Consider the following 17427-nt stretch of genomic DNA (forward strand, 5'->3'; position numbering starts at 1 on the left):
ATGCGTTCTCCACTACCTATCTCAAATTACCCTTGTTTGCTAAACAAGAAAACAAACTATTTCCGCGTCGATGGACTTTTGGGTTTGCAATGCGCGCATCCGTTGTTAGCTAGATTGAATGAAAATGGATATTTCTTAAGTGTTAGATGTTAGCAGACAGCAATATAAATCAATCACTTTGTAGAAATAAATTAAAAGCTGCTTAAAGAACGGCATATTTTGCTTAAGCGTAAACATGTGATAGATTTCCGTATTTTTGCTGATTTGAAAAGATCTCTATTCATACAAATTGTGTTATATTTATACATGGTCAGCGGATCTGTAAGCACTGGCCCCTGGTCATTCTACATAACGATTTATCTTTTGATATATGTATATATGCATATATAATAAGGAAGAAGCATTTCCAATAGCGATTAGTTCAGCAACCCCTACCCCGGCTTTTCGATGCTATACCTAAAAGAAGATTCTGAAGGCTTGTTCACAGAGTGAGGACAGCCAGGGCCGACAAAAAACTGCGAGTGAAAAATTGGTTTCCTCCATTGCGAAAAAACAGTGGGATAAAACCGAAGAAACTATAGAAAGATTTTGTGGTTATCAGGCCAAGCGCACGCAGCTTTATTTTCATAGTAGTCTCTAATGAAATTCTAGAGATGAAAGTTATGAAGCAGTCCGAACTGCAAAAAATAGCAACTATAAAAGACGCCAAAGCTCGCAAGATAATCTGAAACAAAACACAATTTAAACTTAAAGCGAACATCGTCTCGTTGTGGTGAAGTTGTGTTAGGTAATACGTATTTATTTCAATCCAAGTGGAAAGATATAACCCCGTGGTTTTCAGTTGATTGTTACTGTTGTATAAAAACCAATACTGTGCTTGCAAAACGTTTTTGATAGTATTAGCTAATACATACAGTCTAAGCGGATTAATTGGCTTTTTATCGGAATACGTGTTGGCTGGTACTTAGTAACGTATTAAGTATAACTAGGCCTGAGCCAAATAGACGATTAACTATCTAAGCTCAGGCACTGGGTCATGACAAGGAGAAGCATCGTGTCGTAATATGCTAATGATAAATTTTCAACAATACGTTTGAGCCTGCACACTAAAATGTACACAAAAGCTTATTTTATTTTGTCTATTTGAATTTATATTCTCTAATCATTCTACGGACTTGATGGAACAATTTAGCTTGGATTATGTTCAATTTTATATATGGTGCGATGGGTACGTTTACACTAAACCCCACCATCAAAATGATACTTACAAAACTACATCTCGTCCAGTCCTTGCCATGATGACTAATTTGAAGGTCAGCTCGACGATCTCTTATTAGGAAGGAGGATTGGCGCGACTCTTGAGTCTCTGGCCTGTCGAAAATCCTTAAAACGAATCAGAGCGAAAATGGTACAAGCGGCGAAACGGATAAAAAGTTCTTTCTATTGCGTAAGCGGTCACGAATTGAGTCGCCTTCGGTTTTCAATAGACTTTGGCTTGTACTTTAATAATATAATTTAACTATTACGTATACACAACAGAATATGACGCTTCAAAGAACATTTTGACTGCTATCTACCTATATTGAAGGCGTACAGGCATAATGATACATTCGTGTACAATTGTACAGACAAAAAGCAGCTTATATTGCTATCGCATTTTATTTGCATACGGAGTGCAATAGTTGCGTTTGCTAGTCGCGCAACAGATCAACATTGTTTTTTACTGTTACATTGTACTGGGACTTTCTCCCGCAGACAAACTAGTTCTGATACCCATTCCCAATGGGAACCTAAGAGTTCCGCCCTTTCGCCCGCTGTATCTAAGGTCTTACTGGCTTTAGCGGAGGTACATACAGTTTGGCCGTGTTTGAGGTTCAGTAGGAGTAGGACTATCACGCTAACTGGTTTCCAATGAAGATGTCTTTTTAATAACCAATTTTCCGGCAAATTCTGGCGTGACAACCATGCCTATATCGTTTGATGCTTCATATTTATTTGAGTTGGGCATTAGCCAGATCTGTTAAATTAACTTGAAGATTTAGGTATATATTTTTTGCAAGTGATTCTCAAAAAATTACCATTTAATGCTAGCAGCGATCCAAGTGTGTAACGATTAAATTGGAAGTTGAAAACAAACTCTGCTGCTAAATTCGAATCTGGAATTCGTCGATAATCTCAAAAAAAGGACGTGCTTAGCCCGGGGCCGGATCACACATTTTTTAACGTCTTCACATAAAAGCGAAATGAAGTCAGATTATTCCTACTATGAGGCATAACAAGTTGAAGCTGAATCGTAGAGTTTGTGCCGTTATTGAGTACACCTAATGTCTGGATAGTAATATAGTGCGGTAGATGTAACACTGAATTTAAGCGCACAGATCTGTGTACAGCATCTTCAAGACCAATGAGCGTCTTTGGATCTGTCAAAAGCGCCATTAAGCTACAATCATGAAACAAATGGCGAATGAAGATACTGTTGGAAACCAAAGCATTTTAGTACAGCCATGGCCCTCAATCGACGATCTTTACCCGCTTGAAGAGGCCGAGGTAAGTGGAAGCGTAATACTAAGTAAACTAGAAAGTATATGGTTCATAGAAGTGGTAAACTTAAACTTACAAATAAAGAAACATCGTAAAACAAATAAATTAAAAATTTAATACTATACAAATTCGCCTTTATTAGCAACTAAAATGGCATTTAATTAATATCATTCAGCATGAAACACGTTCGCTGATAATCAATTGCATCGTTATCCTCAATAGGAATAAGAGCTCCTACTCCATTATAGAATGTATAACCTGGTATATTTTCTACGCGCACCAAATCATCTACTGCACGTCAAGGACTCTTGTTAGATAGTCAAAGGCGAATGTGGTTTCCATTAAAGTGGAAAGTTTATATGGGAAGTTTGGGCAAAGTTGATCAGTGAAGAGCTAATGTTGCTCATTCTAGTATGCCTTTCAACTAATTATGTTGGCCTATTTAGGAGATGAGCATTTATAGGAGAAAATTTAATCACATTGTCACTGCTAATGGCGGCCATTGCAACTCGGACGAGGCGAGCTTACTTTGGTGATAACCGTCACAGAGAAAATTAAAGAATCAGCTCAAGCAGCAATTTGGCCGTGGCTTGCGTTGCCTTCCAATAAATTATTATGTAACTAGCAACAGCATACAAACTATGTGGACCCACGTTAGCATAAAGAATCCGCAGAGAGTGAAAAGCTTAACAAAGTAACTTTCAAATAGCTTTTTTTTTTACAACAATTAGAACTCCCTCGTTCCGCGTACTTCTGTCAAGCTGATCAACATTGAGGTGTTAATTATCAATGTAAAATTTCGGGCTAAGTCACGCAAGCACGATTTCGTATTTAGTATTGTATTAATTAAATTGAATGCGAAGAACTACAGGAACAATTGACAACCCCTTTGTATCCATACAGATACAATATATATAGAGTTTAACTCGATTTAAACTGGACAATAATCTTGTAGATTTAAAGCTTTTTCTTTCAAATGCGATTTCGTTAGCCAACCCAGCTTAATACATCGGTGTCGATTGGGTTCCTCGTATAAACAAGGCGATATATATACACAAGCAAGAGCTATAATGGGGTTTCGAAATCGGATGTATTTGAGTGCTTTAGCACAGAACCATTAGAGACATGCATCGCTTGTTGAAAATTTTTTACGGCGAAATGCCCGACGGCGCGGGGCATTTATGGCTAGAAGTGACTGTATATCTCTGTACATATAAATATTGTACGAATGCTATGTTTGTGCCTTAGTTAACAAAGTTAATCACCTTTTTTAAAAAAAAAGAAACTGTGACCTCCATCGGTCCAACATGCACGTGCATTTTTACGCATTGACTATATTACCTACCCTAGGAATCGACGTCGCTGTGTCCGGAGTGTCAATTTAATTCAGGGTCTCTTGTGAGCATTCTGGTCTACTCCGCGCTTTTTGTTTGCGCCACTGTGGGGAACGTACCTGTCTTTCTATCCCTGATCAGGAACAGGCACCGAAAGTCACGCATTAAACTTATGATGCTTAATCTCGCGATCGCCGATCTCATCGTAACCTTCATTTTCATTCCCGTCGAGGTAAGTTAAGCCAATTGTAACAATTTTGCATGAAACAAGTCAGATGCGCGTCTTCAGTGTCAAAGTATTCTTCTAACTACTAAATGCACCGATGCGAAAATTCCAAAACGCGAAACAGAAGTAATGTAAAATCCACATCACATTATGGTTTAATTTACACTGGGGTCGATGCGAAAAGGTCCTTTGGCTTCTTCCTTTGCTTACTTACTTCCTATTTCTGAGAATTCAACTGAGAAAATAATTTCAGTTTTATATATCTGCAGAGTTACTATTGTAGGAAGAAGGGCAATCAGCAAACCGTCATTTTTACTACGTATTTTAAAAGATTTCAAGCGAAGGCAAACGAAAGACCCAAATATGATCTGCGCAATATGCCCTATCAAATCGATAGTCGTTCAAAATTCTATTGTTTTATCAGTTTCGTGCTGTTGTAATGGGCCTAAGCTACAACTAATATCAGCGTTAGTTTTATAGCACTATTGGTTCTCCTCAACTGAATTATCCATGCAAAATTTCTAATGACTTGTGAATGTTTTCAGATTTTTTGGCGCCTAATGGTTCAGTGGAAAGCAGGCGTGTTAATGTGCAAAGTGTTTCAAGTGGTCCGGGCTTTTGGGCCATACCTCAGCTCAACAATCATCATATGCATTTCACTCGACCGATATTTTGCTGTTCTTCATCCTCTAAAGGTAAAACGTAGTCTTAATTTTACTTATTTTAAGACAATATATAAATATATAATAATAAATAATATATATAAAGATACTAGAAGTTTCTTTGAATATTTGGTGCAATTGTTGCACACCTTTTGAGTTCTAGGTTTATAAGGTTTTTAAGGATTATAAGGTTTTTAAAACGTGAACTGTCCCGAATCCAGGGACTATGTACACACACAGTGACTAACCAGACAAAAATGTTTAGGTGCTCTTAAAATACGAGCGGTATACCGAATTAAAAGGGATGACAACATTTAGTTGTACTATTGAATGCTCAAAGTGGCCAAGAAGATTTAGAATACTTTCGCTGATATTACAATAAATAGCGTAGCAATATCTATGGAATGAAATAATAACAATTTGTTTTTGTTACATGACAAGGTTCACGATGCCCAGCGTCGTGGCAAAATTATGATCTTTTTAGCCTGGTTCGTGTCATTGACGTGGAGCTTACCACAGGCCGTGGTCTATGAGGTGGAAGGTCATCCTTACATTAAGGACTTCTACCAGTGTGTGACGTTCAACTTCTTTACGAATGCGCCACAGCAAAGGGTTTGTATTGTTGTTGCTTCTGTCTATTCGATATCTTCACAAAAAGTCGTCTGTAAAACGGCTTCAACGAAATAGTATAGCTATGTAGTACGTGAGACAGACAGAGCCTATGATTTTGCTGTGTGAGATACGAATGACGATTTCGTGCTTTCATTTTCTAAAAAAATAGGTTAGGGAACGTCTCAAAGCCTAGGCTGAACTAAGCCGAGCCGTATTCCTACGGTAATCTCATTTTTGTAATATTTTGCTTTGTCGAATAAATATTATGATAAGTAATACATACTGACTAACCCGAATTCAAATAACAATAATAATCACATCATAAGTAATTATTAAGTATATATATATATAATCGACGATTGCATTTTTAACAATTAACTCAAGTGATAAAGTTGTTTATTGTTATTGACGGTTTTTATATTGTCGACTAAACTGTATCATATCAGGTATACGTTTTGTTCGGCCTGCTTCTTCAATATGGAATCCCGTTGGTGATTATTATCTGGTGTTACTGCAAGATTCTTCTCGAGATTTGTCATCGATCAACAGACGGTGAGCTTACAACGAGGACTGGTCGACCCACAAATCTTCGAGTGCAGTATAGGCAAGTCGTGCGACTGCGGCGTTCAGTTCCGAGCAACGTCGAGTGGTACGTGGTATTGTTCTTTCCTTCTTTTTCGGTTCCTATTAAAGCAAAATTCGTATGGCTAAAAGCGTCCAGACACGGGGGGACGGGGGGGGGATCGATGTTGTTGATTTGTCAAAGCTGATTGGCAGGCGGCTGAAGAGAAAATACGGCGTAACATGCTTGTTAGTGCTCAGAGTACTTGGTGTCTTCTAATCTCGTTGTGCTGTTACTTAACTGCTCATGGTATTATAGATCGCAATATTATCTTGTTAGAATTTTGACACTGATTCGTTCTATCATCTACTGACTAATGATCCTTTCAATTATCAATTTATGTCTATTATCTTTTCAATCGTAATATAATTCAGTAGCCTAATAAGCCACTTAGCAGGATTCAATATCTTGTTATCTATTGCATGAAAATCATACTGGTCATAGGGAGAGATACAGGCGGACGGGGAGTACGGGGACAAAAAGCTGAAGGTAATAGACGAAAACCGCTTGAGGTTTGACGGCACCAGGTAGGACCTGGTCGCCATTTCTGTCTTGGCACATTATCAATGCCACTACTCTGCACATCCACTGTCTAAATAAACCTTCACTGGTATAATATATTCAATTATAAAAATCCGCTCAGTGCTCCATGAGCATTCAGAGAACTTGAATTAGTCGACATATCACAATGTTCGCCAACTTCTCGTAGTGAAGCAAAGGCGATAGGGTAATTGCCATTTTGCCGTTAGGATCGAATGTAACCACTTTTGTGCCATTTCTCATTGTGACTTTAGTATTACGCGAACACGCAACCGCACTCTACGGCTGACCGTTATCATCGTACTTACGTTCTTCTGGTGCTGGACACCGTATGTCACAATGGTAGTCTGGTACCAAATCGATACCGAAGGGGCCACCAAGCTCAACGAGTATCTGCAAAACGCCCTGTTCATGTTTGCTGGTAAGCGATACATTCGTCATCAAATCATAAAGCTCTGATGGACAGAATGTTACGCTAAAAATATCATAATCTTTTAGGTACAAAGCATGTTCGATGTTGCTGCCATTAATTGAGGATCTGGTTTTTTTATTATTGTGGAACTTTTCAGTAAGCAATTCCTGCGTTAATCCGTTACTGTATGGCAGCTACGCTAAATCAAACTGGACGCGATTCTTTGCTAGATGTCTGGGTATCGGTGCCCACAAAGATGGGGCTGACGGCGGTTCTGTAGCCGGGGAACCTGGTCAACTTGAAAGAAACATTTCTTCACATTTCCGTCAAACGATCATCGTTACAAGTCGTGGCAGCTCTCATCGGAGTAAAATACTTTACTCGACCGTCGATCCGCCTTCTCCACTACAGCCAACATCAAGTATCCATTGTCACCAATCAGCAAACAGTCATCTTGATTAGAGCAAAAACAAGTTTTCTAGAAGTTTCGAAGCAAAAAACACCAGCAGCTTCCTTCGGGGCACCCAAAAAGGTGTAACAACGATACTAATTTTCAGTCGGTCTCAACAATACTCCATGTACATAGACATATAATATTATGGAAGTTATAAAATGTCTCCGAACGTTGCGCCAACTGAAAACGATTACTGAAAAATATGTATCGCAATAAATACCAAAAACAGTTCCACCTTTATATATGTAAACTAGAACGATCGAGGTAAAATAATAATAATAAAAATCTTTATATATATATATATATATATATATATATATATATATGGCTTATGTTTGAACAACTTTCCTATTCTAGATTGAAAAACATTTCGGTAGTGGAATAATGTTAATTTTTGATTTTCGTTTAACCTAAGAATAGCACCATGGTGCCACGGAGTCGCCTTAACTGCAGGTTCATTATATTTGAGCTTTTAATCGTATAGAAGCATAGTGCAGGAAAAACTAGAAATCAATGTGTTGAGTGCCATCTGAATTATTTTACTACTTCTTGTGTATAATTTACGACTGCATGCAACATTCTATTTCATATATGAGGCAGTTCTTAACATATAGAGAAGCTATGAGCCGTTAAGTATATACTTAGTTAAATTCTTTAGCCTAGTATATATATATATATATATATATATATATATAATCACGCATTGTGTATTTCACTAGCCTTGTATTAGACACAATGTATATATATGGATTAATGAAAAAAAACGCGGTGCAATCATTGGATGAACAGTGATTTCCGTTTAAGTCCATAGACAGCAAACTTAATAATATGACAGTATTGTGTATATTGGTTGAGCAGTTAGGATGCAAACCGTTAAAAGCTGCTTCCCACCGCGTAACATAAGGCCGAGTAACGATAACGTGGCATGCCTTGAAGGGCTCGATTCTGCGACGCTGATATGCAACTAGCTGTCACACTCGTTAACTGCTATGAAGCCAATGGAATACAAGGGTAGTATACAGCTGATTTTTGCCAGCAAACAGCATACTTTCCCCTGGAGTAACAGCCTGCCTAGGTCGGATAGTCACCCAGTCAATCATTTATTGTATTATAATAATAGAGTATTTTTATTTTCTCCAAGGAAGAATTTATTATCGATTTTATGACCTGATATACCAAACGCTGCACCATATCAGCGTGACAATACTGCCTATACAAAGCTCCTTGATTACCTGAAAAAAAAGGATTCGTGTAAATAATGAACCCATTGTTTCTGAATGATTAATAATAAAATACGATAATCTGAAAACAGAAGTTGCGTCGTAAGCAAAACCAGGGCTACACATATACTTGACTTTCAAATCAGTCGTAGTATTAAGTGTTCTTTATGAAACTGTTTCACTATTCATACTACAACCTTTACATCACGAGTATTTTAAACAGCCTGCAAACCAGCCTGTCTGCTTCGGTGTTCTGGAGTGAATCAGATAGATATCATATTTATCTGTAGATCTCTCATTTTTTTTCGATCGGAAATAGTTGAACTTCGACTAAATGGTGGCACTACATTTTTTCTAGGTCGAATTCGATGTTGCTTTCCACGCTCAATTTGTCGATTCATCTGTCTCATCCACCATGAGCTCCAGCAATAACAATAGTTACGTATGGGACTTCCCACTTAACAGATCTTTGTTCCAAGATATCGTAAGGACATGAGTAGCCAAAATCACGTATTGTACTATATTTAATATAATAATAATAAGTCAGGCAACTTTAAGTTTGCCACATGTAATAATTTGAGGGTATTGCGTTCTATACATTCCGATAACCCGTTAGGGTGATTCATTCTCTTACAAACTTCAACTTGCAAAGTGTCACCAACAAAACTGGCCAACTGATAAAAACGACCAGTCAATATTACCAATAGCAATAAAATAAAGCTATTTGTGGTTTATATTGCGCCGTTTTTTTCCCCAATGGATTTGACGAAACTTAAGTGATCCGATAGGCTGGTTGGCTGGCATATACATATCATTCGAAAACCAGATTACCATTTGAAATAGTTTCCCTAAGCCCATCACCAATATTTGTTGTTACCTATTCTTCTTCCAAGAGGCAATTTGCAAACTGGCTTTGCCGAGTCTGCCCGATAATGCTTATTTGTTTGGGGAATCATCACTAAACGCATGTAATAGGGATAATAATTATAAAGTATAAAAAAAAACAACTTTCCTGAGGCTGGACATTTATATTATGGTTCGGTGTTGTCAATACAAAGATTATGGTTAGTTGAAAACAAGAATGAATTTCAATTAATGTGGACTGTAAAATGTTCGTCCAGGAAATGAAAGAAAAAAATTTAGTTATGAATCGAGACGGCTTCAAATAATAATATAGAAACAGTAAAATTTATATAGAAGATATAGATAAACCTGATCGGAATACAGAGCACAACAACAGCAACCTGGCCTAGGCAGGACAGAACAATTATTACAAGAATATAATAATAAAAACTTACCATGACCTTCGTATCGGTACGATCCAACAGGGATAGATTTAGCAGTTCCTAAGAAGGAGTTAAATTTACCCCAGGGCTGACTGTTCATTGAGAACAAAGTACAGCGTTTGAACTAATTTATTATTATAAGAAATTGTCACACCTTTATTTTTCAAGTTTAGTCTAACACGAATTCAGCCAGAATTTTTTTTCGATACGGTTGCCACCTTTTAATAAATTATACATATATAATAAAATATATAGTAAAAAAAACGAACATGCATTAAAAGCTTTTAGACTTCTGTTAGTGTGTGTCCAGTATAGATCAACTTTCTGTTGTTCTTTTTCTTTTTCACAAGGGAGATTTTTTAATTATGCGGTCGACTTCCCGACCTTGTTATCAATGGTAAAAGGAACCTTACAAGTAATGATAAGATAACGACGGCTTATATGTCATGTCGATTATAGTACTGTCGCTTTCAGTTCATGTTTACTAAACGAAGTGCAATGGGGGCCGAAAGAGCACGTTTAACAAACTTTTTCAAAAAATTCCAGAAAGTATTCGGTTCCAGAAGTACACAGTTCCTCAACACGGAAAACATCCGTTTCTCGAAAGAGATTCATATCACGTTTTCTACTGTCCTTGATAGGCAGATATAACATGTTGTTGGTGACCAGATCAACAGTGGTCACACCTGATACTCCTACTGTTTCTCTACTAGTCCAGGTGGGTTATATTTCGTTTACGTACATGTGCCAGCCGTGTAAAAGGACAGACATCATATTTTTTTCCAATTGTTTAACATCTTACGTATATAAATATACTATACGTAAATACATTTAATATTATTATACAGATATATATTAGGCATATTTGTTACGTACGTGAATTCGTATACAATTGTTTAATTTTGGTTTATTTCTAGCTAAGATACAGGATCAACTCTAGCTAAAGTTTTGCGAACTATATCGTTGAATTCTTGAGGTCTTTCAAGGTGAATAGTGTGCCCACAGTCGTCGATTACCTGCAAATAAAAGAACGCAGAACGAATCTGTATAACTATCGTTAGGTTAAGCCTTTTTCTTTCTTGATATACAGGCAAAATTGAGTTGTTTTGCTGAACATTGTCGAAAAGAACAATCATAGGTACATATATACAGTTCGGCTATTTTAAATATAAGCTGCAGACTGCTTGTTACGGGACTGTTCAATATATTTATCTAAAGCAGTCATCTCCGCTCTATATAGATTAATTATGACATTTTAATGACAGGTGTGCATATGATCGTTACTGGTTTTGTAAATAATTCATAAACACGACAGAAAGCTTTCTAAATCAAAAGGCCGATTCAAACAATGACTAGCGATCTTTAAATACTACGAACCCCGAACAGGGTAAACAAACATAACTGCTAGGCTTATCATCAACCGACTATCTTCACCTAGAGGTTATCTCCAGGCGGCAGGTGGCGTTCAAGTTTAGTCTATCTTCTTACAATAAATGCATGACGGTCGGCGAAAGGCATAAAATTAACAAAGACTTCTATAGTCATTATTTTGGTTGAAAGTAATTTCTACATAAGACCACAATGGAGCCAAATATAACAGCAGTATCATAGTACTGCTATGATATGCAATAGAAACCCCATTCGGCCTCATGGCCTGCGCAAAAAGCCCTTTTCGCTCTAGTGGTATAATTTTTTTGGTGCTGCCGCTTTTACGTTTCATACGATGTCAGGGAGATAACAATAACTGCTGAGAGGTCGTGCGACAAAGCTTCAAAAGAAAAAGTACAAGTCCCATACTTCAGAAAACATTTCTAACCAAAATAGGCTGTATCAACGTTGAACAAGCAACGAGATCATTATCGGCAAATTAGTTTTTTGGAAGATCTGAGGGAATATAAGACAGGTACACAACTTATAACCAGCGAGCAAATTACCGTTCTTTGGGGACCGGGATGTCACAGCACGTTAATGCGTTTGTATATAGGGTTGAAGTAGTTCGAAGTTAGCATATCACTAATTCTGATGTATATTTATTTACCACTAATAATTACGAACAAGAGTAAATCGTTGTAAGCAGTGGTCCATCTACTAGAGTAGACAGAATGTAAACTTAGGCGTACATTTATGACAACGTTGTCCTCTCCGCGTTTGTTCTGCAGAATAATGCTTGGTTTTCTTGTGATGAAGGTCCGAGTCCCAAAGATGAACGTGATCCCGACTGAGATCGGCAAATCTTCGACCATACGTTTCCCCATGGGGTGACGCGTCCAACCAAATTTGTGACTTATGTGACGAAAGAACTCTTCACCTCTAAAAGTAATTATAGAAGACATACGAATTAGCCAGTCTGAAATTTAATATACAACCGTACAAAAGTGGCATTTGTACGGACGTTATTAAATTGGGCTTACGTCTGAAACCCTATACAAACTTATGATTGATTCACTACTACTTTTAATAAGTAAAACATAGTTCTCAGCCTTATTAAATTTTCAGAAAATATTGGAATATGTTCTTTCAAAGGGAATGATATTTTTCAGTCAAGCTCAAGGGTTCAAACAGTTCAAAAGTGGTTTTTCTATTTTTTTCCTAGATTACGCCGGAACTCACGTAGGTCGTCGAACGTTGCAATGATAGAGATACTCCGGTATGGTGTCCGGCATGTGGGAAAGGTACCCACTCATGTAGTAAGATCGAGTGTTAAGAATCTTCTTCATCATACCAAAACCTAGAAAAAGTTTAAAGTAAAGGCTGACTCCCAGGGTGTTATATAGTTAAAGATTCCACACATAGGCTGTTTCCGTCATTTGTAATGCAAACAGTTACTCTCGCTTATTGGTTACGAGCTGTTTCCGGAACCCAACAGTGTATTTGAAATGGCATACGAAATAGATTCCATATATTCGATTTCTCTAAGAATACAAGCTTAGATCAGATGCGTCTAGCCTGACACGTAATAAATCTATGTATAACGTAGTTAAACATATATAGTCGTCATACCTTTAGTGTATAAAAGAACTTAGCAAGTTTCAGCATTTATGTTGGTTAAAATTGAGTCTAATGTATTAGGCCTCATGGCACAATAGGATATTACAAGCGGAATCTGTAATGGAAAATATTTCACCTGCAGGCCCCGCGGCTCGAATAGCTGACAACACATTAATGTACTCTAGCGTGTTCGTGATAGCCCGTCCCCAAAGTGGAAGTCGGTTCTTTCGGGTGGGGTCAAATTCAGCAAAACCCCAGGGGTCTTCAAGAATCAGGTGATGCACTCTCGATGAATAGCGCAAGGCATACGCCGATGAGACAAATCCCCCAAGAGAATGACCGAGTAAAATAAACTGATCAAGTTTCACTCGGCTACGCCACATCTCGATGGCTAGACGCGTACATCAAATACGGGCGACAAAACATATACATATATGTATCTCTTATTCGGCTATACGAAAAAATGTATAGTTATCATATAATACGTGCATACGTTGATTATATGAAGATATATACCATATTTTTGTGCAAAACGTATCAACCTAAGTAAAAGGGAGTTTTCTCTGGGAAGGAATATAGGTAACTAGATCGCCTTGATAACCGAATGATTAACAGTTTGATACTGAAGAAGTGAATACGATCAGATTGCTAATTCTGTTACACCAATGAGTAAATACGTTAATAATGGAAATGACATGAGCGCTGTGCTCAGAATCAAACGTACAATGAACCATTTGAATTTCTGCCTCAAGTGCGTTGTTGCTAAGCGATGCTCGCGAACTTTGCCCGAAGCCGAGCATATCGATCGCATAGACATCGCGTGTTTCGGAGAGAGCATCGAGATTTGGAGCGAAAATCGCTCCCCCGCAGCCAAAACCATGTACTAACAGCAAAGGAAGTCCCGGAGGATTACTCGACGAAGGTACCTGCTGAAATCGTTTGATCAATTGACAAGTTGTGACAGTATTAAACGATAAAAACAATTACGAGGAGTAGGCTTTTTTCATTCACGTACTCTGTAAACATGGGACATGGCCAACCTTGACCAACAGCCTCTAGCTACACATCCGCGGTTTCTGTCTAAGCTAATTCAAATTAATTACTGATAATGCTTAGGCATGTCCTATTGTTTTTCAGATAGGTCCGCCATAGTATTTTTTCAAGCAACGATACTCAAATTCTGTGCCAATTTTTCATGTGAATAGCTAGTTCACGCGACTGGAGCGATTCGGAATTATGATTGGAGTTCTATGCTTAATTTTTGCGGCGCATTTTAGCATTAATTATGTTATTTTATTTAAGTCCTATACAGACTTTAATGGTGTGTATTTTGCAATGCCTGATATCGCCTAAACATCCAATGTCCACATCGATGATTTCGTATGGCTTTGCGGTCACTGCAACGAAAAAGCGGATCACTATATTAGTTATCGACGGTTAAACGAACAACTAAGAATTTATAGCACGGATGAATCGCTTACAGGAAATAATGGGTTATATAGCTCCTCTATGCTAAATGCAGTACGACTCAAGATCAAATAACGATTACGCTTTAAACGTCCATGAATACAGCACTAACTATAACAACATTAACTTTTTTTTGTTAAAGCCAAAGTAATTGACTGGATCAGAAATGTACGTATGAATGGTTAACCTAGGTTGTACAGAGAGCCATATGCTTTAGAGTAAATTAATTGTTTTTAGCGGAACTCTGCAGTTACCTTTATAGATCTACATACAGTTGTTGCTTCTTCCTATCGAACAGAGAGATTCGTAGCACTTCAAAACATTACATTAGGATGACGCAGAAGGAAATCAGTCAGGCCACAGAGCGGAAATAATACTTGTTTAGGTAAACATAAACTTTTCATTACTAAAGTAGAAAGTAACCTATACCTCGCCAGGGTAGATGTTGGAAACCCCTCCAAAAACCTCCCAAGTAAAATAGCTGAGACATCCAAAGTGTTTACATTTGATAATAAGTTAATACTTTAATTGCATAGTAAAATGATTCTCCAAAAATTGGAAATTTCTTCCTTTTTACTGTTCAGAAGAATGAAAGAGATGAGAGTAATAGAGGCACTACTAAACACGAGTCATCGAATGTAAACTGCTACTTCGATCGAAAAGAGTTTACTGTAAAAGAACTGTAAAATGGATATGCGTGGGTTTACTTTCCTTTAATGGGTGCTCCTATTTTGTGTCGAAGAAGCAGATCTCGGCCTAATTTACAAAATAAACGAACGAATGCGGCGCGTTTTAGTTGGCTTTGGAACCTGGATGTATGTTGAAGTCTGCTTTCTAGGGTTATAAAGAATTTGTCTTTTATACCTGTATAAAATTAAGCATCATTTCGTCAGAAATAAGCGGTAAATTCGGTGCTGATCAAACCCCAAAACACTTTTTCAATCATTGACGAGGCCGTGTAATGGAAGTGTCCTTTATGCATGCGTTTTTCCCGACACCAAGGCTGCTAACTCATTAGCTGTCACGTAACCTATTGACTAGGCATTGCAAGTTATTATTAATTACAATGTACCAATTTTGTCATCTTGCAAATGTTTTGTTTCGAACGTTTTTTGTCGTCTATTTTTCTATGACGTAATGTTGTTCAACATCTTAATTTCCAAAGAGTCGTTAAGAGCAATGAGTGGTATATAAGACCACAAGGATCGGCTTCCAAGGTCGTGAAAAGCAAACACCTTCAACGACCCAGCTGTTCTTCTGCAAAGCCTGCAATCTTTTGCACCATTCACGATGACCCTTTCCCTCAAAACCCAGCTCAAGTCTATTTTTGCATTGTATGATAACTGTTTAATCCCTTCGCTTTAGTGTCATACATGTGGCTTGATTTGTTCGTTGGTATTTGTGATCGTCGTTTCAGCGATGTTGTGGGGCGGCGGAGAGATGATGCTTAATAGACTACGACGATCTGTTACAAATCAGAAATAAAAACAAGAACGTAAATTTGTCTTCTTTTTTTTCATTCGGTAAAGAAGTTAATACGTATTTTCGAGAGAATCTGTACAGGTGTATAGTCTACGTTAATGACCAGATCGGTTGTTCTACGACAACTTAGTGTCAAAATTCGCGTGCCAAAGTCTTTAATTGTTCTTGTTCGTCCAACTGTAAACATATGTTAAATCATCATCGTAAAAAATATTATCCAAACGAGCTATGAATTCGTAAATATCGATTTTTTTTTTTAATACTTTTATGATTTAGGTATTTCTTGCTTTTGAGCTATTTGACACATAACCTTTAAATATCTACTTTTATATGAAATATAAGTTTTCGACTCGAATTCATCGAGCTGCTTTCCATTCAGTTATTTTATAAACCTTGATCCAGAAGCTATAAACACTTGGATTGATTATACGTACTTTAGCGACGGCTTTAGAACTTACGATTTGTAGAACTATTACGATCTAATGCTAGGTATTATAATAGATGGATGTGATACAATACATTTTGAACACAGCAGTAATATTAAGATGATACTTGCATGCAAGAACGCGCTGTTCGGCTTGTTGAAGCTGCACCTTCGATGAAGGCACCCAGCGAAGCCAAGTCATTGAAGGCACAACTAGGTTTATACGTACTGGCAAAAGACATTAAATTTCTCGACTTTGTAGTTTTTGTTGACGTCGTCGACGACCTTACTACGATCTTTCGTATTAAAACTTGCCGATAGACATCCTGAAGACGGCATGACGAAACCGTGATAATTAGCTTTAGTAGAAATATTGTATACATCAACGAAGTCAATTTAAAATGATTCCTCTATCCCCTCTTTGTCACTCGTGCGAGCTGCTCACGCACCAAAACAAAAAGCCATCAGCGAAATTTTATAGATGTCTTTCTCTTCTATTTACCGAAGTCATCCGGCCAAAACGAAACCAGTGAGACGCGTTACTTGCCGTTAGAAGTTGTTGAGTCAGCTGGCATCCACACACTTGTCACTGAGTACACACATTTTACACCTTATCCTAACATGGTAGCGACAAGGAGAAGAAATAAACGTATCAGCTGTAAGAGGACCCTTGTGTGTTCTGTTTGGGCTAATGGAATACTGCCACCGTCAGCTGTTGAAGTTGCTAGGTTATTACTATTGTGATAGCAACCAATACGAAGGCAAGCCTCATAGTACAATGCTCGAAAGAAAGCGCGCGTAAATGTCCCTGTAGGAAAGGGACCTTGAATATCCTAGACAGTATATATTGGTAGATAATCCGATAATTTGTTATAGTTATTTGTTCGTAGTTCTGTTTGAACGTCCGGTAATCATACCTTACCCATTCTAGAAACAATAGCTACTTAATGCTGTGTTTCACACTACAGGATAGTACTAATTACGACTACGTTGCCGCCGTAGCGTCGAGAGAATTCGGAGTCGAGGAGGAACATAGAGCACTATGTCCACTTTCAAAAAGGCACACAAGTCGCTCTGTGTTCTACAGCGTTCGCTGCACTCACCGCACTGTATTAAGGACAACAAGCACCTGCGAGATGTCCCTGTTCCTTCGATTC

At 37.7% G+C, this 17427-nt stretch overlaps 2 protein-coding genes across 16 annotated transcripts; one reads left to right on the forward strand and one right to left on the reverse strand.

The window, feature by feature from the left end:
* The first annotated feature begins 1868 nt into the window (after nucleotides 1–1868).
* On the forward strand, nucleotides 1869–9355 carry LOC111266443 (adipokinetic hormone/corazonin-related peptide receptor variant I). 3 transcript variants are annotated; one of them, XM_086970903.1, is made up of 9 exons: nucleotides 1869–2547; nucleotides 3892–4107; nucleotides 4647–4796; nucleotides 5205–5375; nucleotides 5822–6024; nucleotides 6792–6958; nucleotides 7107–7667; nucleotides 8262–8414; nucleotides 8982–9355. In XM_086970903.1, the coding sequence occupies exons 1-7, from the start codon at nucleotides 2449–2451 to the stop codon at nucleotides 7409–7411; spliced, it is 1311 nt and encodes a 436-aa protein (XP_086827029.1). In that variant the 5' UTR covers nucleotides 1869–2448; the 3' UTR covers nucleotides 7412–7667; nucleotides 8262–8414; nucleotides 8982–9355. The 3 variants fall into 3 exon arrangements, with proteins under 3 accessions (XP_086827029.1, XP_086827028.1, XP_022699659.1); XM_086970902.1 differs by lacking the exon at nucleotides 8982–9355 and having other exon boundaries at nucleotides 8262–8717; XM_022843924.2 differs by lacking the exon at nucleotides 8982–9355 and having other exon boundaries at nucleotides 7107–7481; nucleotides 8262–8717.
* A 669-nt stretch (nucleotides 9356–10024) lies between these two features.
* Nucleotides 10025–17388, reverse strand: LOC111266444 (1-acylglycerol-3-phosphate O-acyltransferase ABHD5). 13 transcript variants are annotated; one of them, XM_086970906.1, is made up of 10 exons: nucleotides 17374–17388; nucleotides 16818–16886; nucleotides 16403–16596; nucleotides 15076–15120; nucleotides 14212–14294; nucleotides 13622–13826; nucleotides 13034–13288; nucleotides 12520–12637; nucleotides 12030–12219; nucleotides 10025–10925 (listed from the first exon to the last, which is right to left on the reverse strand). In XM_086970906.1, exons 3-10 carry the CDS (start codon nucleotides 16470–16472, stop codon nucleotides 10827–10829), a joined length of 1065 nt encoding a protein of 354 aa, XP_086827032.1. In that variant the 5' UTR covers nucleotides 16473–16596; nucleotides 16818–16886; nucleotides 17374–17388; the 3' UTR covers nucleotides 10025–10826. The 13 variants fall into 13 exon arrangements, with proteins under 13 accessions (XP_086827032.1, XP_086827033.1, XP_022699665.1 ...); XM_086970907.1 differs by lacking the exon at nucleotides 17374–17388 and adding an exon at nucleotides 17193–17295 and having other exon boundaries at nucleotides 13622–13823; XM_022843930.2 differs by lacking the exon at nucleotides 17374–17388 and adding an exon at nucleotides 17193–17295.
* Between the last annotated feature and the right edge of the window lie 39 nt (nucleotides 17389–17427).

The sequence above is a fragment of the Varroa jacobsoni genome, unplaced genomic scaffold, assembly GCF_002532875.2.
Source record: "Varroa jacobsoni isolate VJ856 unplaced genomic scaffold, vjacob_1.0 scaffold_1083, whole genome shotgun sequence".
Lineage (NCBI taxonomy): Eukaryota > Metazoa > Arthropoda > Arachnida > Mesostigmata > Varroidae > Varroa > Varroa jacobsoni.